Here is a 26261-nt window from a genome sequence, read left to right as displayed (position 1 = left end):
ATAAAATTTCTATATATTTCTATATAATTGACAAAATATATTATTTTATTGCTAAAATACATTGTAAGATGACTATTTTAAACTATTTACAAATATATGTACTAAAGTTTTAAAGATCGTATCATCCTTATAATCTAAGTGCCTAATAGAGATTGCTTTTAGCTTGAAGGGAGGCAGAGCTGATTTCCCTTTGCAACCTTTGAGCCTTTTGCTTGGCCTCCACTGCCGCACAAGCCGCCCTGTAGGCAGCCTTCTTGGTCTTGTCGTAATCCTGCCTGGCAGCGATGACCTGCCTGTAGATGCTCTCCAATCTCCGATTGGCCGCCTCCAGCAGATGCCCCTTTTCGTCCAACTCCATCTGGGCGCCATTGGCGAAAATGTCGATGTTTCCCATTTGAGCGGTTGCCTCAGTCACCAGGAGTTTAAGTTGATCCAGCTGGATCTTGGCATCGGAAAGCGCCATCCTCGCAGCCTCTGCGTTCGCCTGGGTGCTTTGGATTGAGCTCCGAACCTCACCCAGCACCGCCTCCGCCTCTTTCTGCTCCAGCTCCAGTTGCTCCATGATCTGCTGTTTGCCGGCAAGAGCTGCCTCGGCGGCTCGAGCTGCTTGGACCGCCTTCTCGGCCAGTTCCAGTTTCACTTTGAGCGAGGCTGCCTCTCCGGCGGCCAACTGGGCGTCATTGGCCGCCTTTGCGTCCTGGGCGGCCTTAACTGCTATGCTGGATGCCTTGGTCTTGGCATTCTTTTGGCTAAGACCACAGGACTTTTGAGCGGCAGAAACTGCATCACACGACGACCCTTCGGATGAATCTCCAGTTACAATCTCCCTTTTTTCGCTTGCTGGCTCATACAAGGGAGCCAAATCAGGACCCTTGTTTGGTGCCGATAGGAAAACAAATCATAAATTAAGACTTCACATGCAGATTCGAGGGCCAGGACTCACCGTGTCGCCTATCATGACTATGTGGCTCCGAGAAACGCATGCAATGTTAAGCAGGAATAGGCACATTGCCTGGCAATAGAGCATAATCTCGATTTCCGGACCTGACAGGCATCTCTGTCCGATTGACAGTCGGAAAAATGCTCGAGACTACGGAAAATGCGGATAGACACTCAGATCATGTGGCTCATAATCGTGTTATCCTCGCTCCTGGCATCCGCAACTGGCAATCATTATCGAACCCGCCGAAAGCCCATGCAGACGGAGGACTCGGACCTGATGAGCAGTTTCGCTGGTGGAAGCGGTGGCAGTGGCGGTGGTGGTGGTCCTGTGTGCGACATGTCGGGGGAGGCGAGCAACTCGCCGCCAAAGAAGCCAACGCGAGTCCATCCTAGTGCCAAACAGCGATCCTCCGGAATCGCCGTCCAGGCGGCCAACGAGGCTAAAAAGGCCAACGATGATATGGCCACAGCCGTAAAGGTGGCCGCTGATAAAATCAAAAACGAGTATGCAGACAAGGCATGCGCTGCGGCCAAAGCTGCCGAGGCAGTGCTGTCCGGGAAGGGTCAGGTGCTGGAGCAGTTGGAAGCGGAGGTGAGGGAGGCCGAAATGGTGGTGCAGGAGGAAAACCAGGAGCTGATCACCGCCGAGGCGAATGCACAGCTGGCCAGCAAGGCCCACCACTTGGGCCAGCAGGAGCTCAAGACGCTGACCATAAGCCTCAAGTTGGCCAAGGACAACCTGGAGGTCTCAGATCAAGTATTCGCAGTGTGGAAACAATCGTTGAGCGACAAGTCGGCCCTTTTGGAAGCTGCTCAGCGGCGGGTTACTGAGCTGATGCGCCAACTCAGCGAGGCTCGAATAGACTTCGAGAAGACCAAGAAGGCGGCACTCAGTGCAGCCAGAGCCGCCCAAGAAGCCAAGCAGCGCATAGAGCACTCTGACTGTGGAGGTGGTCGAAGCGGAAGGGGGCGACGAGCGTGGCGGGAGTACAATGAAATCCATTGATAGACCATATATTTTGCATAAAACAGGAAAACAACAGGAATGAATCAATTTGAATTTTAATCTGTAGTTTATTAAACTTTTTTCTTTAGGGAATAAAAATATAAAATTCCTCGACAGCGTGCAAAAAGTGCGCGCGTCTTGAATGGCTGCCAAAAAATGCTATGGAACTTTGCCTGTACAAGTCCGACCGATCGCCCCGATAGGAATATACATATCTGCCTGCTGTGTGTGTGTACAATTTTGGACAAATACCAGAGCGGACTAATGCTAGTCTTAAGCGAAAGAGTTGTTAAAGTATTAGAATACATGGGAGCTGAACTAAAGATAGGCGTTACAAATAATGATTACGCTTGAGCTTCAATCAAGGCAAACAAACGGTCACAAAAATGTACATGCTTTAAACCTTAGGTATAAAATAATAAATATACAATCAATGGAGTTAGTACAATTACAATTGGCTGGTGTTGTTGTGGTTGCCTGTTCGCAATACAATAATTTCAAGGGTGATGCTTGGTTTCGTTCTCTAAATATATATATATAAGCATGTGTTTGCGGATATTAGTTGTAGTTCGATCAATTAATCAGTAGGTTAATTGGTAACAAACATAAATACGCAGAGCTCTACATAAAATAGTTTCTTCTTACACAATCCTGGTGACTTAAGGTTAGTTAATTTCTCATTACAGTAGATATATAATATAGATATTTATAATTCGTATGCAATATATGTACAATCTAACACAAGCCCCTGTAAGTAATTGTTTTTAATGTCTCCCATCGTTTATCTGTTATTCGCCTAAGCCCAACAATGTTATATTTATCAGCTTAGCTTAGTTATTTATAGTTGTTTATAGAATCTGTGGAGCCTTAGTCTAGTTAGCTAACTGATCTGCATATCATTATCCGTATGTGGTAGGTAGCTAGTACGTAACATATTTAATTTACAATTATTAATTCTCTCCCCTTGAATACTGACGTCATCGAGTTTCTGTTCTTTCACTCCGATTGCTCGGATATATTTGCTTCGTTGCCTACTGTGTGCCGTGTTCTTTAGATATAGGATATATAATAATATCAACTGTTTAACTTGTACATATCAACTACTTAAGACGTATGGGGGTTGTAAAACGAAAAGTATCACGATTGACCAAACATAGATCGATATAACCGTTAACTACAAGTGTTTCAATTCTCATTCCAGGTGAGTTTTTTCTGCCTCTATTGTGAGCAGCTATTAGTTTTTGCAATGAAAATTGGGACAGAAAATAATCTTTGCACAATTACAAGCCTGTTTGACTAAACAAAAATGTTTTTAATATCATGTTTGCCTTCACTCAAAAGACCAGGCTTCCATTTTTTTGTATTTGAGAAAATATTTGATCATTACTATATTTGTAATAAAGGGTTAAAAATTAAAGTTCAAATGTATATAAAGATTAGTAAAGATCGAATATTTAAGTCCAATCACATTAGTTTAGTTAAATCATTACATCTAAGTGATGTACAAAATAGTTCTTTTAATAAAGGTTGGAGTAGTATGTTGCATTAAATGTCTTTGATTTTCTTCATTCAAAAGGTAAAACATGATATTAAAACCAATGTATGCCGGTCAACGACGTTGTTGTCAAATTTCTGGATTTATTTCCACCCTTGGGATCTTTCAGGTCTGTAAAACCAACCCCGGCTGCTGAGTATACGGATTAGTTTTGACGCCCAGCGTTCTACTTGGTTCTTATCTCTGACACTGATCTTCCTTTTTATACCCGTTACTCGTAGAGTAAAAGGGTATACTAGATTCGTTGATTTAATTTAAGTACTTCCGACATCTTTTGGAACCGCATGAGCAAGGTATCTTTTCCTCCTCGAATGGGAATTTGTAGTCGTAGGTAAGCTCCTCGCCCTGCACGATTCGGCGCAGCGCAAAGATGATGATGTGCTTGTGCCCTAAAATGTCCACCACTTTAGAGTAGCAATTCGGCTGCAAGAAAATAGGATTTAAGCATCTCCAGTGTAATAGGGCACTTTTGTTGTACTCACCTCACAGCAGTGATTAATGAAGCGCGCCGCATTGCCGCGCATTGTGGCATCCACTACAAGGTTATCGTCGATTTTGAACATGTAGCACCCAATGCCGCGGCTGTCGTAGTAACGCTCCCTTTTGTCCGTCAGTGTAGAACGAATCAACTCACCGGCGTACTCGATAACCATTTCACCTAGAATATGTATATTAAGATTCAATCAATAAATGTATTTCTTTTTAGAAAAAATAAAAAAGAAAACTTACCCGCTTCGATATCCTTAGTGCAGTAGAGACCTCGTCCATGGATATGGGATCTGAAGACTCCAACATAATCCTTGTAGGTCTCCTTCAGCGTGCGGTACTTCATGGCCATTGGAAGATTGCTACCAGTTCCCCTCCTAAACAAACCACACAAAGACTCCAATCAATAAAGATGTCGTGTAACGAAATAAGTAATATACACTAACCTGGGTACCAGTTCATTGTCAGATGGCTGGACGAACACCTGGATGGGCTGCTTGCGATGTCTAGAGGCCAACCAACTAAACATGTCATACTCGCTCCGGTTAGCATACGGCTCACAACGGGCGCAATCGTAAGCATTTTCCTGCAACTCATCCTGATCCGATCCATAGTCGAGCAGACCATGTGAATCTCCACCAGACAATGACAGGGCGGCTGATGCACTGCTTCCGCCTAAGTTGCCTCCATGTACTCCATTCGCCGCTGTGGACACGTTGCCATTGCGCTTGTGATACTTAGGAGTATATTTTGAGCACTTTTCCACGCCCGGCAACTGTTCAATTAGGTACTTTAGGGCATTTGTTTTTAGGCCAATCATCTGGATGCCACCCATATCCGCTAGAGGACCCTCTGGCAGGGGAGTGAGTCCATGTGCCCGCCTGGCCACCTGTACTGCCTCAAAGACCTTCTCCCAAATCTCAGTTATGGAACTCGATTTGTACGTAAAGCCATCTTCGCTCTGGATTTCATAAAGCAGATGTGGACCACTCATTTTTTTGGGCTCTTGAATGGGTGGCGGTGGTTCTGGAGCAGCTGCTGTGGGCACGATGGCAGCCTTTGTTGGCTCCGGTTCCTGTGGCACAGTTCGTTGCTCTTCTTTTCTTCTAAGCTCCAGTTCCACTCCATTTTGCAGCTGCTTAAGTTCCAGTACATGGGCATCGGCCATCTCGTTGATATAGGTGGCAGCTGCTTCCACAGCTGCAGTTTCCAGAGCTCCCTCAAACTCTTCGGTGGGAGCAGATGCTGCTGCAGTGGTGGCCAGGACATCCTCCACCATTTGCTGGTAACCAGCGCTGGCTTCCACTTCCATCGTCGTCGCAGTGGCTATTGAGTCTGTACAGTCATCGTTGGTCAGGTTGTCTAGTATCTTACTGATCTTATCCTTGACCGCCGGCTCTTCACTGTCGGACATCTCGTGATCGTTGCACGCCGATGTGGCCATTTTCAAGCTGAAGTCATCATCCTCGTCCTCCTCCTCGTCGAGATCTTCTTCCCTGTAAACATCCGTATCCATTGGCTCCACTTGAAAGGCGTGCTTATCGAGCAGATACCCGTTGGCAAGTTGTTGACTTAGTTGTTCTCGTTGCTGTTGTTGGAGGAGTAGCTGTTCCGTCTTGGACTCCGCCGGCGAATTCTTCTCGTAGAGTCCCTCCGTGTAGATGGACTCCGTTACCGGCTGTTCCTCCAAGATTGCATCCATTGTGACAGCTGGCACGATGCTCTCCAAAACTGAACTAGCTTTGAGTTCCGCCTCGTAAACTGGTGACGGTAATGTTGACTTCTGGGCATAGCACTTGGACACACTGGCGCTGGTCAATTGCTGGATCATAGGCTGTTCAACAGGTTTCGGAGGAGTGGGTGACGGAACTACGGGACACTCGTTGGACAACGGAGCAGGTTCCTGGCGCTGCTGCATTGGAAGCACCCGATTTGTAGGCCTGGTTGTGGAGCTGCTGGTGGTTGGTGGTGCTTGTTGTTGCATAGGATTAACCACATTGGTGGGCAACGTGCAGTTGCTGCCACTACTGGTGCTACTTGTGGAGAAATGCTGTACGCGATTAGCCAGCTCCTGCTGCTCCAAAACCGGAGGTTCCATCACAAATTGCGATTGCAGTACTGGTGTCTCAGCGAGTGTTATAATGGGCATTGATGGCTGTACCTGCACCTGTTGCTGCTGCAGCGGTTGTTGCTGCTGCGGAATATGGACCATCTGCGCCTGCTGAAGCTGTTGCTGCTGCTGCTGCGGTTGTGCGGGGATTCGCTGCTGTGAGATCGTTACCTTGGGCACCTGATTGACTACCACGGCTGGAATCTGCTGCTGCAACTGTGGCTGCGGCTGCTGCTGCAACAAGGAGTGATTTTGATTTTGTACCTTCGGCGTGGGTTTCATCACTTTGGGTTTAACTTCCAGCTTATGAATGGGTCGTATCATGTTGGTTTTCTTTTGAAGAGGCTTCGAGGCAATGCTGGGTGGTGCTCCACAAGAGGTTCCCGTTCCGGACGCAGCCTTGCCCTTAACCTGAGATTGTTTGAGATTGGAGTTCTTCAACTGTACTTGAGACTGCTGGGTGACTATACTGGTGGGCAGCACCTTGTTGACCACCTGTGGTTGTGGCGGCACTTTGCTGACACCCGAAATTCCCGCTGCCTTGGCTTGAGCATTCGTTCGCTTCACCTGAGTTACTGGCGGGATCTTCGCTGTGACCATAACAGGAGCGGTGTAATCCATTGATGTGGAGGCTCCTGAAGATGTGGGCACCGACTGGAACTGGAAGTTAGCGTTCTGCAGTATCTGCGTTGTTGTGTCGTCCTGCGTTTGCTGTTGCAGCACACTGGCTGCGTTTAGGAATGTGCCCGCACTGGATGCATCTCCTGTGTTATTGAGCACCACATAGCCCGCGGGCAGATCAACAATCGGTTCGATCTTACTAGCCTGGAACACCTGTGTAGTCGTTGCTGAGAAGCTGGCATTCTGGCTAAGCATTCCGGGCATTGCAGTGGAAACAAACTGCTGTGACGACATGACCGTATTCTGGACGATCGTCTCCAGTCCATAGTACATTGGTTGGGTGGCGAGAATCACCTGGGGAGACGTGGTGGCAAATTCTAGGCCAGTGGATCCTCCACCAGTACCACCTAAAATTAGGGGCTGTTGATTACCACCTGGCTGGTTACCATCAGCTCCTCCTCCCAACTGAATCGTTTGGGGTTGGATGAGCGTTCCTATCACTTGAGGTTGCGCTTGCAGAGATTGCGCCGTCAGCATTTGCAATCCGGAGTTGGTGGGTGTGGTAGTGAGCACTAAATTTCCACTCGCATCCGTTTGCAAATAGGTGGCGCCTCCACCGGGAGCAGTTGTCAGGAAAGTAGGCGTTGCCGTGGGCTGTGGCTGGGGCTTATACTCCCCCGCTGTAGGTATGGAGATGTACTGCAGGGGCTGTCCTTGGCTTCCGTCCCCAGTCACAAACGAAATGATGTTTTGGGGTTGAGCTTGAGGCAAGATTAGCTGCGGCGCTTGACTCTGGGCGCTGCTCTGGAACAAGAGCTGCGGCTGGAGGAGATTCTGTCCCATAACAGTGATGGGCTGTTGCACCTGAGTCTGCTGCTGCTGTGGATGCTGCTGAGGGTGCGGTTGCAACTTGGCCTGAATCGGCTTCACCTGGTGTCCCGACTTCAGTTGCCTCTGTTTGACGGCCGCCTGCTGCGCCGCTTTGGTGGCCACTGCCTTCAGGGGCTTTCCAGCTGCCGTCAGGGGTAGCATTATCTTCTTATCCGTATTCGTGGCCTGCAGGGTCTGATAGGTGGCTGTTGGTGTCGTTGTGGCCTGCATCGTCTGGGGGATTTGGATAAACTGCTGAGTGCCATCGGGATTAGTGGAAACAGCAATTAATTGAGGTTGTGCTGGAGCTGTCACCGTAGGTTGAGCTAGCGTGAAACCTCCGCCCAGATTGGCAGCCAAACTTTGCAGGGAATTCGCATATATTTGCAAATCGTCCGTGTTTGCCTGGGTAGCCGGATTCGGCTGGGAAAGGAAAAATCCATTGCCCAGGGATTGTGGTTGTAGTTGCAACTGCTGCAATCCCTGTAAGCCAAACTGTCCCAGGGAGCCCAGGCTCTGAACTTGAGGAAATGATGTTGCTGATTGAAGGTAATTTAAACCTCCTGCATTGGCTAGAAGTTGCTTTTGCAGCTCGTTCAAGCTTTCCGCACTGATCTGGGTAGCATTATTAGGGATTCCTTGCCCACTGACGTCAGATTCCGTTTCATTGGAGGACATTGTTGGACCACATGATGGTAAATGCCGCTGGAAGGCGTCGTAATTCCTGTAGGTGCACTGACACCGATCACATTTAACTTGGCCGCTAAACTGAGCTGTTGATAAATTTCCGTCTCCGGAAATTATGCGGAATTCGGTTATTGAATCATCCACGCCATCCATTTGCATTATCCTCATCTTAGTTGCTTCCTCGCGTCCTTCGCTCTTTTCGAAATACCGCTTTGCTGCACTCCAGGTGAAGCTCTTGCTTCTCACAGATCCAGATGTGGTAGCGACTCCTTCGGCGGATGTCTCACTGATAGATTGCCTTCTTGACACTCCTGCCACTGTGGCCATTTCCTTCTTGTTTCGTTGCTGACTGCTTAGGGTTAAAAAGACTCCTTCTGCCAAGTTTTTCGACAGCTTTCGCCTTTTAATAGCGGTGGCCATGGCGCTATTCCCGTCGAGCTTTGGCCAAGCTAGTGTTTTGAGCATCTGCACTTGGCTGGAGTTCCTCGCTGCGGATAACATCGCATCCTCCACAGGATTGCTGGCTGGCCAGCCATTACCCAGGCTCGTATTCGAATTGCGGGTATCCTCATCACAGATGCTCACAGAAGCAGCTCCACCTGCTTGTTGATTTGGAGCCTGATTGGAAGTCAAGGCCTGAGTGCCGTCCTTGGATTGTTCACTTATGGCAAACAGGTCGGTCTTATCGTCGTACAAGAATATGTCCAGCATGGAGATGCCATCGAGTAGCTCGTGAGGAAGATCTTCGAATATGGCATCTTTAATCTCTGGGGGAAACAAATCAGCCTGCTGTTGCGGTTCTCCTTCGGTATTTTCATCGGGTGGTACACAAGAGTTGGGATTCGGGAACTCGCCGCTCCAGTCGGCTCCGCCATTCTCCAAAAATTCACTCCTCGCTAGACTTGTGTGCCATCGAGCGATTTGCGCCATACCCAATTGAACCTCCTTGCTGTTGGGATTTGAGTGATCTACTGTATAGTTTCGACCCACATCTAGGGCTGTTAGGGTGGACGAACTGTTCTGTATGGTAGTGCGCACTGTGTACTCCACTATTTTCCAAGGCTCCTTCGAAGACCAATACAGACGACTGCACAGGAAATTGATGGGCACGACGGCTTCGTAGGAGTCCGAAAATCTGGGAACTATGGCTCCCAGCTGGCGCACCTCCAATGATCCAATGTGAAATTGCACACGAGCTGGTTCTATCAGCTTTTTCCTTTTTCTATCCAATTCCACATACACGGGTCGGGAAACCTCGAAGTTGGATTCGTATGTTACACTGGGCGATCCATTGGCTTTCAAGGCATTTCCATTCTTGGCATGGGCAGGACAATACATGGATTTATCAGTGAGAAAGGCGCAGTCGATGCTTCTGGCACATGGATAGTGATAGTGCTCACCACAAGATCGCACATTGCATCCGACGGTGGCTCCTCGGTTTCCACATACCGTACACTTGATCATCCTTCCCCTGGCCACCGCACTGTGGACATTTTGAAGTGAACCGTCAATCTCCTCGAACACTTCCGCAGACCACATGGCACAATTGGTGTGAACCCAGCAATCATGACCACAGTACAGGAGCCGGGCTTCCTCGCCGGATAAGCCTTCACCGCTCTTTCTACAGAAGAGACACACTCTGGTATCTAATCGCATCTTAATGCCACAACTACCAAAGTCGTCCACTTCCTCCAGGGGAATATCCAACACTCCGGATCGCGATTCAGCCTGTGAAGTGGAATGCTCGTTGTAAACAGAAGCACTTCCTCCTCCCGCATCTTGCAAATCCTCGTAGTTGGCTCCAGAGCAGGACTCAAACATATCCTCCTCCAAGGCATCGGTGCAGGCTTTCGTTTCGTTTTGGAACCAGGGGAACTGTTCACTTAACAGCTCCTTGTAGGCAATGTCCAGTTCATCGCAATTGCTCTGTTGGATAACTTGGCTCATGTCATAGTTGAATTCCGCCAGGGAAACATACGAGTTTCCAGCAATCTTCTGCTTGATATCCACCAGGCTAAAGGATTGCGGATGGCTGATGTGCTGTTGGCAAGAGCAGGGCAGGGATTTTACTCGTGGCTTGTTTATGTTAACATTCCGTTGTTGCTGCTGCTGCTGCTGCTGCTGATCCTTGAACTCGTAGACATCGTCGCTGTTTTGAGACTCACCATCGCTGCCCAAGCCGTTATCCGATCCACTACTAAACTGAAGGGCTTTCGGTTGAAGTTTCCCTTGGTTTGAGGATGCTCCGCAGGTGCACCGCAGTTTTTTGCGGGGACTTAGTTTAAGAAGGGCACAGGCTTGCCGAGATTTGCTGAGCAGTTTCAGAACGCTGTAGAGACTGGCTTTGAACTCCTCCATTACTGCCTGTCGCCACTCCTCAGCCTTGATCTTAGAACTCTCATTCCTGCGGGCACATTTCTTGCAGATAAACTCTATTGACTCCGGTAGAGTGCTTAAGAGATTGTACTGCTCATCACTGAGGCCTTCGCACTTGGAATGAACCCATTGGGCACAGTCACCACACTCCATCATTTTCAGATCAAAATCGTTGTCATCATAGCATCTCTGGCATATTGGACAAAAGTTGCCCTTCTTGCGCAACTTGAAGCAACCCGTACACATCGGAAGGTTACCAACAAATTTCGAAACTTTTGTGGTGGAGCAAGATTTACATTTTAAGCAATTTACACATATTAGCGGACGATCTGCTCCAAGAAGTCTCTTGCTAGTGCCCAAGCAGGTGCTGTGATAGTTCTTTTGACACTTCTGGCACTTGACCTTGGACCCTGATGACATATTGCAGGTGTAGCAAACGGTGCATCGAGGACACAACCAATTTAAGCGCTGTGTCAGTTGATTTAAGGAAGATGATGGTCCAGTGGATGCATTCACCGTCGTTTCCAGAAGGCTGCCCATAAGCGTGGTATCCTCAAAAGAGCCATGTTTCAGATTATATTCATCTTGGACACAGTACTGATGATAGGGCTCGCAACAGCAGGCGCAAAAGATCAGCGGATCCAAGCCTGTGGAACCGCATAGGAAACACAGAGCCCTCTGAGCAACCGTTTCTGTTACAATCAGACCAAAACCAGTTTGGCAAACTTCAGCGGGATCATAATTCTCCCAGAAATCGATGGATATGAGTGTACGTTGCTGTCGATGCTCCTTAGTTTTGCGTCCCTGGGTTTGATTTGCCGATTGAGTGACCGAGCTTGACGTAACAATGTCTCCGTTTCGCTGTTTTTTGCTGGCCGCCACTATTAGGTTTGACGCAACCGCTGCATTTCTTGTTGTAACCTTCGCAGATGGACCTGCAGCAGCACTTGCTGTTCCTTCTTTTCCTCCCGCTGTTACTTTCTTAGCTTCAGCTTGGGAACTGCCAGAGGACTTACTGGGTTTCGATTCACCACCAACAGGAGACGTTTTACAGCTAGCACAATTATCGTTCTCATCTGTAACAATTTGAGCTGGTTTTTCAGGTGAAGGCTCAGATATTGCTGATGGCACTGGAGCAGCTATTTCTTGCTGCATATCACCCCCTTCCTCAGGTTGCTGATCCTCGCCAAAGGTAGCCAAAGGTTGCCCGAGAACAATGGAAGCACTGCGGCACACATGCTTTACTCGAGGTCCCTTTAGGTCAATCCTTTGTCGTTTTAGGGTGTCACCCGTAGCATTGGTTTCACCAGCAAGTTCTGCTTGAGGTACACCTTGGGAAGTTCCATTGGAAGCCGTTGGCTGGGTGGCTGCAGAAATTGGTGTTGCCTCCTCTTTTGGAGCTTGAGCTTCTACAACTGGAGGTTCTGCTGATCCAGATTTCTTGGTGGCTGCCAGCGTGGGACTAAGAGGCTTTTCGCTCAGTTCCGATTCCTTTACTTTTTCTTTCTCCTGTTTGCTGGTCTTTTTAGTCAGACTGGGACTGATCGCTTCAGCAGCTGTAAGTTTTTGATCTGCTGCATTGCTTATCTTCAGGAAGAGGGGCTTCTCCAAAATCGCAGGACGCAGCAGAGGAGTACTGCCAAATGTGACATTGTTCTCCGCCAGTGGATTGGGCTTTATCGAAGTCAAGGCAGAAGTGGAGTCACCACTGGACTTCCACTTCACAGACGAAGAAGCAACCACAGAAGAGGAAGAAGATGACGCAGTAGAAGTAAACCTCAGGCTGCCTGTTGGAGAAAGCAGTTCCGCGGATTTCTCTTCTCGGGAAGAGGACTCAACCCGCATACCCGGTGGCAATATACCACTTAACCTACTCCTGTGAGCCACAGGAAGCTGAAACGAGTTCATGCATTTTTTCAGCCAACACGCAGTGCACCGATCCTTGTAAAACTTCTTGAAGTTTTTCAACTGGCTCTTGGCTGAGTGAATGCTGCAAGATGATCCTGTAAGGAAATATTCAATATGCATTGGTAAAAGGCGGTTGAGATGAAATAAGCTTTCTACAACCTTCTGTTCCCTTGCATTGCATATACTGTTGGCTGCCGGAAGAAGTATTAGCTGTACTCGCATTGGCCGATATTGATTTCTTGGTCATCTTTGAGAAGAACTTCCTGCACACGTCGCAAGCTACAACTCCGTACTTACGGGCTTGAGCCACCTCTTTACTGCTGACCATTGCTGAGCATACGGAGCAGGCACTGGGAGTAGGTGTTACTGTGGTGAAATGAAAGATTAATACGTATACAAATAAAATTTGTTCGTTGTTTCTTAACTAACCTGTTGATGAGCTCGTGCTAGCTAGCGATCCAAAAGACGAAGTCGCCAGGGGATTAGCTGGTTTCGGAATGGCACTGGGTGATGTGGGGCAAGCTTTTGTAGCAGTAAATGGTGCCTGCTGGGTGTCTGCCTGGAATTGCAGACGAGGTTGCCTCAGAACAAAATTTCCAGCTGCACTGCTATTTGGCTTCAGGGTGCCAAAGTTGAAGAAGGTCTCCTTGCCGAGCTTCAGACTCGCTGACGCGGAGAAGGTCGATGCAGTGGAGCTTGCACTTGAGGAAGCTGCTCCGAAAACATTTTTGGCTTTGGAGTCGACAAGAGTAAGAGGCTTTTTGGTACTAATGGCACCCTCTTCAAGCAATCTCTTGTTAGGCTTAATGATCCGCGAAGATCGTGTGCTCCTTTTGGGCAACACGAAATGCGAGTCCATAACCAATTGTTTCTCCTCCGAGTCCCGCTCATCACTTTTCTCTGTTTCTGCACTCTTTTCGGAGGCTGCCTCATCGTTGTCATCCTCATTGTCATCGTCCTCCTCGGCCTCTTCGTCGTCCTCGTCATCTTCCATTTCTTCGTCCTCCGCAGTGTTTTGATCATCTGGAGAATCATTGCGACGGAAGGTGACACCACCCTCATCGTCTTCATCCATGGGAGCGCCAAAAGCGCGCGACAAGCCAAACACATTTGAAGAGGATCCAGACTCCTGATTTGAGGAGGATGAGCTCGCTGCCGCCGATCGAAATTTAAGAGAGTTCAGCTTATCGATGTTGGAGTTTTTGTTGAGTATCTTTGACAAAATGGAGGGTCGCACGATGCACTCGCCTCCTCTAGAGTAGTTCAGCGGTCGGTTTAAGGAATCCTTCTTCATAATTGAGACGATTGGTATGCGGATGTCTGGATTGTAGAACCGCTTCACAACCGACTTATCATCACTTGTCTCCAGCACGTTTCTGAACGTGACCGTCTTCTTTTGCTTAGCTGTCGCTGATGACGTCGTTGGCGCCGCATCCGCTCCAGATTTGGGACTACTGCCGTCAGCAGAAGTGGCCACTGCTGGCGGTCCATTGGGAACAGATCCTTTTCCCGATGCTGCTCCATTTTGCGCTGCAGGGCAGCTGGATGGAGAGGGATCGCGGGCAACTTCATTGGGCATTTCACTCAAGACGCGCTTCTGGAAGTGTACACAAATAAAAGGGTTCAGTAGGTTTCGGTTAGGGTTGAGTATGGAAAGTCGGAGAAGGGGTTTCGAGCAAATCAATAATTCATGCCACTAACTACACGCTCACAAAATGAGAAGCGGAAAGCAATGCAATAAATATATAGCAAGCAATGCATATGAACACAGCAAGAAATAAATTAGTTATTAAAATTAAATCCAAAACTGAAATTTTTTTAAACATAGTACGTATTAAATATTTTGGTTACATATCACCATTAAGTATTTTTTCCCTTTTAAAAAGTTCTTTGAGTAGTTATATATAAAATATATTAATTTAAACTGTTTTTTTTTACACATTTTTATGGTCCAATTACAATTCTTAATTACAATGGTTTAAGAGACAGTGCGCTTAAATTAGTAAGGCCAATGGCAGCTTTCAGTGTAAAAGTAAAACACAAAGAAGCATGCAAAGGACCAGAAGCAAGTGCAACTTTTCGAAGGGGATCGCTTGGACATGGTGGGTTACAGAGGCGCTGGAGAGGGAGGGGGGTTAAGGTATTGGTGCAAAAACAAGTTACTAAGCATAAGTATAAGCTGGGGAACAGACACCATTGCCACTGTGACCGTCAACCGTCTGCGGCAGACACATGTGGAAGAGTTGCAAGCGCTAAAACGTCATAAAAGCCAATTAAGCAGGTAAGCGAGCAGGTAACAATGGCGTCAGAGGCGGGTGGTTGGGTGTAAAGGGGCTACTAACCAGACCAGAACCATGGGTAAGCCAACTTGAGGGGGTTCTCTTATTTACATTGGCGGGAATTGGACTGTGGCATTGGACGAGGATGTGTGTGCTGCAAAGGGTGCACACGCAACTCGGAATGAGTTGGTCGGATTGAGGGGTTAAGGTGGCGGAAAAAAAGCAGCTTAAACATATTCATAAATAAAAGCAAAAGGGGGCAACACCTGGGAACGAAAACCAGCAACCAAACACCGACAATCTGAAAATCAACTTACCAGGGCCGCATCCTCACCCGGGCTGACCACGCCCCCTACGCCCGTTCCTCCCTCCACAGAAGGCGGGGAGCCGGAGGCATTTGGCGCGGAGGGGGACGGATTGTCCACCACCGGACTATTGAGCTGCTTCAGCTTGGATGTGGAGGGCAGCATAACTTCGCCCCTGGCTAGGTTCAGATTCTTGAACTTTTTATTGCTATTCTTGCGTGCTCTCAGTAAAGCGGCACTTATAGGAAAGGCTCCCCCTTGCGAGGATCCTCCTGGAGAAACCAGGGCACAGGCCAATCCAGTTGATGTGGCCGGTGTCGCCACGAATAGTGCTTTAAGGCATGCACTGGAAAGGCCAGAGGTTGTTGCTTCACAGGTTGTTCCAGAAGATGCTTTAGGAGTCTTTCCAGAAGAGCATGTCCCAGCGGCTGTTGTTTTTGCCAATTTTCCAGAGGATAACGTTCCAGAGGATGCTTCAGGGGACTTGGCTGTAGACTTTCCGCAGGATATTCCGGAAGATGCTCCATCGGAAGATGCTCCGGAATTTCCTTCTGGAGAGGAGCCAGACGACCGTCCTGAGGATGATCCAGCATTCGACGCTGAGAAAGTTCTGGGAGACTTGCTCGAGGCTTTTCCAGAAGCTGCTGCAGATAATTTGCCAGAGGGAGCACTTGACATCGATGCATCCGATCTTGAAACATTGCCTCTCGTTTTATCACCGTCACTATTTTGATCCTTCGTCACAGCCTCCTTGTCCAGATTGGCCGCACTCTTGTGATGTGTGCCGCCATTTACACTACCGCCATTAGTGGATCCCGATCCGGATGATCCCGATCCTGAGCCCGAGCCCGAACTGCTGCCATTGCCGCTATTTTCGGAGCCGGCGGATGAGGATGCCGTATTGCCACTAGTTGAGGCACCACCCGGCGCATTATCATCCTCATCGTTATCACAATTGTTTCCCTTTTCCCGGGCAGCCGGCGAACCGGATCCGGAGCCACTCGGCTGCTGGGACTCCGGCGGTGGCTGCTGCGTCTCGGCCGGATTTGCCGCTTCATCCTCCAGCTGCAGGACACTGATCCGCTTACGGTTGATCGACTTGGAGGGTTTGCCGGGAAACTTGGAGCGTCCCATAATGGTAGTGCGATTGCGTTTGCCTTTGCATTTGCATTTGCCTGCTTTTAGATTGAATTTTCCTCGTTTTTTTTTGTTCGACTTATACTGGGACTTGCAGTTAATTTTCTTTGATTTCCTCGAATTGTTTGACTTCTCGAACTTGTGGATAACTCACTGTGGATAAGAGAGAGGCACAAACTTCGGGTAAGAGAGACCGACTAAGAAAGACCGGTATTAGCACGAAGAAATCAACTAGCAAAAACAGAAACACCAACAACACAGCTCGGGGTAAAAAAAAAAACAATACTTGTAAGCCAAATCGCGCGTTTGGAATGCGTCAATTTTCCCCCTTTTTTTTACGAATCTCGTTGTTGTTGCTGTGGCAACTCGTTTATTTTGCACTCCTGCCGCACGCCCCCTTCACTGCCCACTCACTCACTCCTTTTGGCGCACACACTCTTTTCCTTGGCTATTTATTTATTTATTTCTTTTTCGCGCGCGTTTCTCGTTGTGCGCTCCTTGCTTTGCGAATTACAACTACAATGCCGAAGGTGACGTATCCGCTCGACAGCTTCGGCTTTTGAACACGCTCAGTCGCTCTCTCAGTCGCTCCGTACACTCAAAAAAACAGTTGTTCAAATGACAAAGGATCTTTGACTTTGGCCGTTTTTTAAGACCATATTTAAGAAATTAGGAATTTATTAACCTTTTATTACATGAGTTTCATTATTAGTATTGCATTAAAACAATTGTATCCCCTTTTTTTTACTCAACAGGCAATCTTTTTTTGAGTGCACGCTCTCGGGAACGACTCTCTTCGCCACCTTGGCCCGCTCTTTCCCTTACTCCTGAGCAAGGAAAGGTGCAATTGCAGCTGCCTTTGTTCCGCTCCTTCTGCCGCTGTCGTACTTCTTGCGTGACCACTAATACACTTACACCTTTATCAGTGGTGGCAGAATTGGATTTTTATTTAAATTAATGGGATTCGACATTTAAGACTATGCAACTCATTGTCAAAGTGCAGAGATAGGTAATAAAAAAAAAACAATGAAAGTTACTTAAAAGTGACATAGATTGAATAATAAATACAAACGTCAAATAAAATAATGTTGTTATTGTTTATCGAAATAAAACACATGATAAAGGATACTTTTTGATGAAAAAACTGTTAATAGACTTGATGTTCAAAAGTTTACCAAAACGTTTAATTCGAATTTAATAATAAAATTTCAAACGCTGTTAAGTATGCAACAGATTCTTTAAAGGACATTTCACAATTCGGCCCAATTTAGCGGGAAAACGCCTGGCTGCCAGCACTGGCTTACCACCACCTTTACACGCTTTGCCACCACTAAGTGTGTGCAGTTAACGAAAAAACAAAAAAAAATTGAAGCAAAACAACTGCCGCGTTGTGGCTCCTTAAACTCATTCCGTTTTCTTTGGCACGTAGCACGCGCTCTCTCTCTGTCTCTCTCTCAAGCAGACTCCTTTTTAAGAAATACTCTCACACTCCAAATACTCTCCCGCTCTCTTTCTCTCGGCAACTACCTTTCTCCCTTCCTCCCGCGGACTAGTTGTCATCGACGTTTTTAAGTGGTTTTTCTACTTCAGTCTTGAACTTTTTTGTTTCTTGTTGCTGTTGTTTTCTTTGCAGGATTTTCTCGTTCGGCTTTTGTTGTTGCTGCTGCTGCCTTTGTGTTTTTCTCTCGGATATTTTTTTGTTTGTTGGAAATTGAAATTCTTACAGTTGTTGTTGTTGCTGCTGCTGCTGCTGATGCCGTTGTGGGCCACTATTAAGTGGTGGGTTTTCCCTACTGCTGGCTCTTTTTACGACAGTTTTTCTCTTTGTTCTCGCTTTTATGGCCTGATGAAAATTCTTCTTTTTGCGCGTTTAGTTTTTCTGCGTTGGGAGTTTCTGCTCGACGAATTCACAGTTTTCCACATTGCTGTACTTTCGCGGCAACTTTTCTCATCTGTAACTGCCACTGTTGCTCTTGTTGCTGTTGCTCTTGTTGTTGTTGCTGTTGCTGCTGGTTTGTGTTGGCGGGCACATGGTGCTCATTACCATTACCATCATTATCCCCATCATCATCTCAATACATCCTCGGTCTACATCATTGCCATCTTCCCATTCCACCCCACTTCACTCACACACACTGGCTCACAAAAGTCTGCAGTCTGCGTGTGCCTTGAAATCTGCAAAAAATTAATCGAGGGGGTGGTGGGCGGTTGGGAGGCAATGGAAGGCAATGGGAGAGAGAGAAAAAAAAAACAAAAGTAGAAATTTATTAGTTCGCTTCGTCGCAGTTGGGCAAACAAGTTGAAAGTTGACTTTTTGAGTGTTTTAAGCGTGTGTGTGGGTGACGATGTGCAATGATTATGCATATGCGTGTGTGTGTGTGTGTGGCAGTGACTGAGTGTGAGTGTGCACGGAAAGAAATTTCCATCTATTGTTTGGCAAACCAAACTCTATTTTAATAAATATATTTATTATGATTTGATTTATTTATTATGATTTTCTAAATTCCTATCACTATTAGTGGGCATAAGTAGAAGAGCCCAGAAATATTTACAAATTGCAATACCTAAGGTATATAAAAGTATGCTATATAAGCTACCATATTTTTGAATTTTTGTATAGTGTTTTATCGTTGCCCAATAAATTCAGACTAAATTTAACTGAAACTAGAAATGTAATTATTTTGTTCTAAACTTTGATACAAAATATTTCAACTATTTTTCTGGGTGTGCATGTGTGAGCTTAAGTGCTCGGAATGAGGTGAAAATACTTTCGAGATTTTGGGGTGGTGCCTTTTACCTTTCCCTCTCTTTCTCTTTCTCACAACTCCTTTTTCCCACATTTTCCAAAAGCATGACTCAGTACGGCGTAATTGTTTTCCGTTTCGCCTCCGGTTTCCACTCAAAGGTGTTTGGCAGTCAGTTAGTTTACCTGGTTTACCTGCCTCGTTAGTTAGTCAATCTTGTCAACTGTACTGCATACTGCTCCCCAGCAAGTCAATTTAAGTTGCACTCGTACACAGCCATACGTACGTAGTTGGCACAATGGGCCAGAAAATGCGGCAAAGAGGATTAAAAATAGTCATTAAAGCACCCACTGGGGAACCCGTATCGTACCTATGTATATACATATATGTTTTATATTATGTGGTATTATTTGTTTCTTACATATCTCTGGGGTATAGAAAGCTTTTAACAAAGCGTCATAAAGTTTGTTCTTAGGCATTTATGCTCCGACTTTAAATCATACTTTTGAACGGTTGAGACAGTCCTCTAGAGTTCATTTTTTACGATGAAGTTTCAGCATCTTTGGCCAATTTAAAAAGTTTAAAACAAATTAAGTGCCTCGACACCCACTGTGCCTTAACTTGGGTCTCCTGCCACTGTCTCAGTTGTTTCTGATTTGTGATTTTATTAGTCGATTTTCCTCGTTTTTATTTTATATCGCCCCTGCTTTGGTTTGTGTTTCTACCATTGAGTTGTATCTTTATGGCCCCATCGGTGGCATGATGTAAGCATGGGATTCGAGATACAGCGAACGGGACTGGGACTAAACCGGGCTTAATTGGACAAAACACTCATCCGTATTTGCACGGCGATTACACTAATTGCTGCGAAGTTGCCGTGAATTGAATACCTAGCACCCAATATGCATATGAATAATTTGCATTTTAAATCGATGGGTGATGGAGTGCTAAAAATACCCAATAAAGATCTTAATCAGCCCCGTGAAGCAAGTGATTTGTGGCTTTTTAATGCGATGCCTTGAAAGGTTATTAAACTATCATGATATAATGAAATATATGTTCGCTTGCAATGGTTTATTTAAAATCTTGATCCATTTAATTCCAATTACTCTGAATTATGCAACTATGGCCCCACAAAGTTTCATAATCTTATTACATTTTTAAATCACCTGAATATAATTGTGCAATTAGTTCTATCTGGTACAAATTAATTGCCAATGTTATGCGATATAAATTCTGTCATTGACTGATGCGACTGGGAATCATGACCCCTACTCTATGATCGATGACAATCGGGAACCTACTCAATCACCGGACGCAACTATAGATTGCTATTATAAGACACACCCTACGTCTCTGATATAATCGTTCCTAATCGCTTAATACAAGAACAATACCATATTAGTGTCCATTTAATAGCGAGCACAAAACACTAGGCAAATATCATGACATAACAAACTAAAGGTTAATTCTCTCAAGCTCAAAACAATTGTCAACAATTTAATACCCATGCAGGGGGTGGTGGTCGGGGAGGTGAAGGGAGAGGTGGTTCGAGTCGGCAGACAAGCAAGAAACAATCAGAAAAACACTGGCCAGCCAACAAATTGCACACAAATTGTATCTGAGAAACCCACACAAATGCCGATGAAATGCGCAGACAGCAGCAGAATGCTAACTACGTTGTGTGTTGACATCAATTAACTAAATCGCTTTAATTATGTGCCACCAACCGGGCGGCAGCAACAACATCAACCACATCAACATCAAAGTCACAAGGAGAATTCAGCGTGAATAATTCACCGAATCGATAAAATCCCACAGAATGATGACAAAACGCGTTGATATAGACGACAAAATGAGCAAATTCAAATGTGAAGAGTGTACAGGGGTTGCTCCTTAATTACGGACCATTTGTTTAACAAGGGGATGATGTTTGTATCGAAGGATAATGGGCGGTAACCTGTACACGGGGTGCTCGATAATTGCTGACCAGGTTTTTAGAATTTGAATTGAAGTTTTTTTTAGGTACAGGGGCGTTTTTACTCAAAGATAATTACTGCCCTTGAACATCCTTCATTTCGATAAAGAGTTTAGACATTAAAAATGAATGGGTTGTTTCCAAGAAGTATACAATTAAATATTTTTTTCTCATCTGTGTTAAATTTGTTGTTCAAAAGCCCGGAGTATAAAAGTTTCCAACTAGTTTGACGCAAGTATTTACGTTTATCCGACAAATTTACTGCGCTAATTGCCCGAATTTGATGGATAAAAGACCCTGACGCTTTTGGCCATGTCTAATTCAAATAAGTGGCACTAAACGAAAATGCAAATACACTTGATTTATCTAAGTCATCACTTAAAGAGCCAGATTTCACCACACATCAAAGAAATATATTTTTTTTGGGAAAAAAAACCTTTTCAGTTTTTAAAAACTATTCTGAATCATTTAAACCCAATTTATCAAAGTGAAATATTAAATACAAGTGAGACTTTCCCCACAAAAACTTCAGTATTAAATTGCTCTATATTCGATTGTTGAATCTGACACGTTTGACTGTATTTCGATTTCGACACCCAATTAATGATGTTCAAGTGTCGTCGGCTTCACTGTAATTCGAGTACAGCCATTAAACCAGAGTCGCGCGGAATGTGTAAAGACGGGAGGCTGTCAGAGGGGGGTGGATGGAAGAGGAGGAGAATGGAGAGCGAGGATGGGGGTGGGTAATACCAAGGGGCCAAGAGACAATCGGCCAACAAAACGAACAATCTCCCGGCGAACAACGAATAACGAGGCAAAGTAAAACTGGCCTGGCCAATTCGAAATTCGAATGCATCGTCATCATCATCATCATCGTCCCCTCGAAATCGACAGCCGAACAAACACGAAGATAAACGAAAATACTAAACCAAATTGGTGGGGGGAAGAGGCGGGATGGAGCAAAATGAGAGAGAGAGAGCCAACGCACACACCTTTAATTTAATTGCCATCAATTATGGTAAAAAGATTAAGAAATCAAAACAACGCAAAAGGTAAAATAAGTTGAATAAGAAGAATGGGCCACAAAATGAAACCGAATAAGGGCACTTAACGAAATTAGATGAATTAGATGATTTCAAAATTAAACACACACATGTTAAAGAGTGTATCAAATTATAAAATACTTTTTGAGTTCCAATATGATCGATTTCCTATAGCTAATTGCTAAAACTACAGCAGAATAGATATACTAGATCCAGTTTCAAAACAAATCCCTTATCATGCAAATCATTTCGATGACAGCACATCGAAATAATGCCATTTTATTTCACAATGATACGTCTGGGCTGCAAAGTGATATGAAAACTTGCTCGTAATTTGCTTAATTGATTAAAATTGACATCTAATTATACGTTTTTTGTTGTGTACCAGTACACCCCAGTACACATAACCCCATCTCGTTCGCACTACAAGCCAATAACCGCCAAAGAGGCGCGAGCACAAGACTTGCAAATTGCGAGTAATTGAGAAGATTAAAGTCAAGACAGAGATGGCAGTTGAGTGGGAGGGAGAAGGAGAATGGCTGTAGGGGGCCTAGGGAGGGGGAGGGGGCCCTGCCAAAGAGAGGGAGAGAGAGCCAGGTAACGAATCGACTGGCGAGCGATTAAAGCCATAAACACGAGCACGACAATCACAACAACTTACATACCACACACAGCACCCACACACACACAACTACCAAATAGACAACTATCTGCATGCCACACACACACTGCTGCACCAACTCGATTGACAAGTTGGAAAAAATCGAAGTCAACCTCGCACATAAAATATGTAAATTTGTATGAAATTATGCAAAAATGTCTTAAATAAATGGGCACTGAAAAAAATGAACGATACCGATCCCACCGATAGTCAATAAATTGTTCTAGATTCATTCATAATGTGTTACTTAAAATTTAAAAATAATACTTCCCCATCTTTCGATAAGACAATTTAACCAAAAGTAATAACGTTTTATCAATAGTTGTCAACATTAATCACATAATTTTTTTTCAGTACAACAATGAGAGAGCATAGAGAAAGCAGCTGAAGAGGTGGAATCAACAAATGAGCGAGAGCCCCATTCCCCAAATCCAAAGAGAGCGGCAGAGAGCGCACGCGGGGGAGTGTATGTTTGTATGCTTGTACACACACACTCACATACACACACTGTATTTGCTTGTAAATCAAAACACGCAGCCAAAGGTGAAACATGAAAATGTGCGCGCCAATAAATGTGCGAAAGGTGTCGTGGTGTGGGTGCCACACGGATTGGTGTTGGGATGGGGATGGATGGACGGATATCTGTATCTCTGTGGGCCATGAATGAGCATTGAATATTGAGAGCCGACTTGGCAGCTCGCAATTTTGATGTCCAATTTGCCACGAAACATGAACTAAATACTTGTACGCGAATGTTTGTTTGCTTGTGTGGGCATCTGGTTTCGTGGTGTGGATGGTGATGGTGGTGGTTATGGTGGCAAAAGGTAACGAAGCACAAGGTAAAATAAATTCAACTCAGCTGGCAGCTGCAGCCTCTCAAAACGCACTGTAAATAAAGGTGTAATTGCTGCTAGCTGGTAGCAACAATGCAAACTAATATTTCGGCCACCGAAGCAAATAGAAATCACACCTACAGTGATCGCTCGCTAAGCGCAGCGTTGTAATGTTCATATTCTAGAAGATTAATAGATTATCTTGGACAATCACAATAAAGACAGATTTATCTAAAGAAAGATATATTATTTTAAAGCCTTTGAAAATACACCTTCAAGTGATCTAAAAAGTGCTTAAGAAACCCCCGTCTGAGTTGAAGCGTTCAAAGATTCTGGGAGGTGTGATCGCCGAGATGCGGATGCAGTAGAGCGTGAAAATGCATTTGGATGAGCATCGGTTGGTCCGCTTCGCATTTTCATTCCCATTCAAGATCTCGCATTAGCTTACGGCTCAGTTGGTCGACTTTTGAAAGGCGAATTTCAATATGCGCAATTACTCATTTGGTGATTTTGCGCCTCAATGTTGTTTGGCGCGTAGTTTCCCACACACAAACACACACGCAGGCATCGACATCGCCATCGACATCGACACTAGCCGATTTGGAATTTGCCTTTTTGATGGCAAATAAAAAAATGGCGTCAACAAATACTCAAACAGCCTATGTACAAATACATATATTTATTTTGTAATTATTCAACAGCTTCTAGGCAGCGAACAGCGGCGGCAATCGATTTAGCTGCCTCTGCGGCTGCCTCTGCTGCTGCTGAGATCGTTTTTCATTTTATTGTATAATTTATTAAAAGTTTCAACAGCGCCAGCAACAAAACAAACAACAATTTTAGTTATACAAACACTTTGGCCATGTGAGCCCAACAGAGAGAGCGAGCGAGAGCGGGAAAAACAGAGAGCGAGAGAGTGATTTGATTTAGAATGAGGCGACAACAAAAGCAATTAACTGGTCACACATTAGGTTTTATTTATCGGTGCTGCTTTATTATGGCTCGCCGCTGTGTTTGTGTGGGTGTGTTCGCGACTGTCATTTACCGTTCGTTTTACGGGTGGTAAATAATGGAAAACGTCGTAGATGGAAACTTACAGTACAATCCCTCCAAATAACAGTTATGAAAACCGAAGCCCCAGGGGTAATAGTTTAATGGGAACTGACAATAGTGCTGGACTTATTTTTGTATCTCAAAAGTATAAACTATTTGATGAATTACCATGTAATTAAGCTAAAAATGAACAGAGGTCTTAAAATATGGTCCTTACTTTAAGCTAGGAATACTTATTAAAATAGTTTATAAATATATCAGCTCTTTTGCAAACTGTTAGTAGTGGATGAAAATTAAAATATTAACTAAAGATTTCATAACTAAAAAAATCTTATTAAATCAACATGTTTATCAGAAACCAATACTTGTTTACTGGTACTACAAAATAAAAAAAAAAAGTTCAAAAATGCTACGTCTGCTGATGGTCGCAATCAACGAGGCCCCACTTTAGACATAAATCGCAGCGTGGGCCATAAACTAACAGTATTTGTTGTGCAGCCTAATTTGCATTATCGAGTGAATAATTGAACGACACTTTCCTGTTCTTTCTAGCTAAAAACAACAATCTAAAACTACTGACTAGAGGTCTACAAAGGTTAGTGTGTGGGGTCTTTATGAATATGAAATTGACAGGATGGGGTATGATAATGTGATGTGGTGTGCAATGGTGTATAGTATCTCAGGGTGCATTCCAAATCAATATCTGCGTTGCTTATACTTATATGTATGCAGGTATGTGCGCAAATATCCAGTGATATATATCATCACGGCAGCAGACTGACTCATCGTCAGCCGGCGACGCCTTTTATCGCGGCGATCTTTTAATTACCTTGCTGGCGATATATCCAGTGTATCCAGATGCAGATTGAGATTCGATACCGTTTCAGGGGTTGTTGTTACCATTTGGCATCCTTGGTGCACGGAAATAATACAAAAGTAATCCAGATTTGGGACAATTTCACAACAAAGCGGCACAGAAACACACGCACTCCGAGCACTCAAAGCACTAGTAAACACAAAATACAGGGGTGGAGATTGCGATTTTCGTTTTTATTTTCGTTCACTTATTTCTTGGTTTTTGCTTTGGCTCTCACATTCGCCGCTCTCTCGCACGGCTCGCTCGGCGCTCACAAAACAAACGCACAAAAACACGCACACACGTACACCGCAATGGCCCGCTCCGCTCTCTTGCTATTTCGTTCTCTCTCTCGCGCCCGCGCGTTTCGTATATACATATGTCGCAGCGTTTGTGTTCGCGTATGTGTGCGGGTGTCTGTATGTACGGGTTTTACGACGATGAAAAATGCCTGCTTCTTCTTCACAGAAATCAGGTTTTTTGCTCTCGATTTTTACACTTTTTTGGCAACTGAACGCTACAAATTCGATGTAATTTCATTTGCAGACACTGCACACCATTTTCGCATAAACTTTTCAGCACAGTTTATCAATTATTTTCCACATTTTATGCGTTTTTTCGACGAGCGAAATGGAAAAGCAAAGCAAAACGACCGGACAGTGTGACCGCGCCGATAACTATAAAAATTACTGCGCGACATACAAATAAATCCGTGAACGTACGGACATGCCTGGTCACACTGGACTTGAAGTAGGGTGTTTATGCTCTGCGTGGTGGGTGTCTTTGTTAAACAAGGAGTGTGTCTGTGCTA

The 26261-nt window shown here is 45.1% G+C and overlaps 3 protein-coding genes across 6 annotated transcripts; 1 reads left to right on the top strand and 2 right to left on the bottom strand.

Moving 5' to 3' along the window:
* Positions 1–109: 109 nt before the first annotated feature.
* LOC122618886 lies at positions 110–1066 on the bottom strand (the record flags this gene model as incomplete). Its single annotated transcript, XM_043795484.1, has 2 exons — positions 110–871; positions 944–1066. Coding segments are annotated over 2 exons (852 nt in total), but the record flags the coding sequence as incomplete, so codon positions are not given.
* LOC122622057 (glycine, alanine and asparagine-rich protein) lies at positions 1027–2058 on the top strand. The gene has a single exon (XM_043800189.1). The coding sequence runs from the start codon at positions 1100–1102 to the stop codon at positions 1946–1948; it is 849 nt and encodes a 282-aa protein (XP_043656124.1). The 5' UTR covers positions 1027–1099; the 3' UTR covers positions 1949–2058.
* On the bottom strand, positions 1997–26111 carry LOC122622055 (histone-lysine N-methyltransferase trithorax). 4 transcript variants are annotated; one of them, XM_043800185.1, is made up of 9 exons: positions 25424–26111; positions 18007–18457; positions 15158–16435; positions 12991–14158; positions 12721–12927; positions 4436–12656; positions 4233–4366; positions 3986–4161; positions 1997–3926 (listed from the first exon to the last, which is right to left on the bottom strand). In XM_043800185.1, the coding sequence occupies exons 3-9, from the start codon at positions 16277–16279 to the stop codon at positions 3753–3755; spliced, it is 11202 nt and encodes a 3733-aa protein (XP_043656120.1). In that variant the 5' UTR covers positions 16280–16435; positions 18007–18457; positions 25424–26111; the 3' UTR covers positions 1997–3752. The 4 variants fall into 4 exon arrangements, with proteins under 4 accessions (XP_043656120.1, XP_043656121.1, XP_043656122.1 ...); XM_043800186.1 differs by lacking the exon at positions 25424–26111 and adding an exon at positions 21755–21770; XM_043800187.1 differs by lacking the exon at positions 18007–18457.
* Between the last annotated feature and the right edge of the window lie 150 nt (positions 26112–26261).

This window comes from Drosophila teissieri, chromosome 3R (genome assembly GCF_016746235.2).
Source record: "Drosophila teissieri strain GT53w chromosome 3R, Prin_Dtei_1.1, whole genome shotgun sequence".
In the NCBI taxonomy this organism is placed as follows: domain Eukaryota; kingdom Metazoa; phylum Arthropoda; class Insecta; order Diptera; family Drosophilidae; genus Drosophila; species Drosophila teissieri.
The sequence above is the reverse complement of the archived record's forward strand: the minus strand, read 5'-3'. Positions and strand labels throughout refer to the sequence as shown.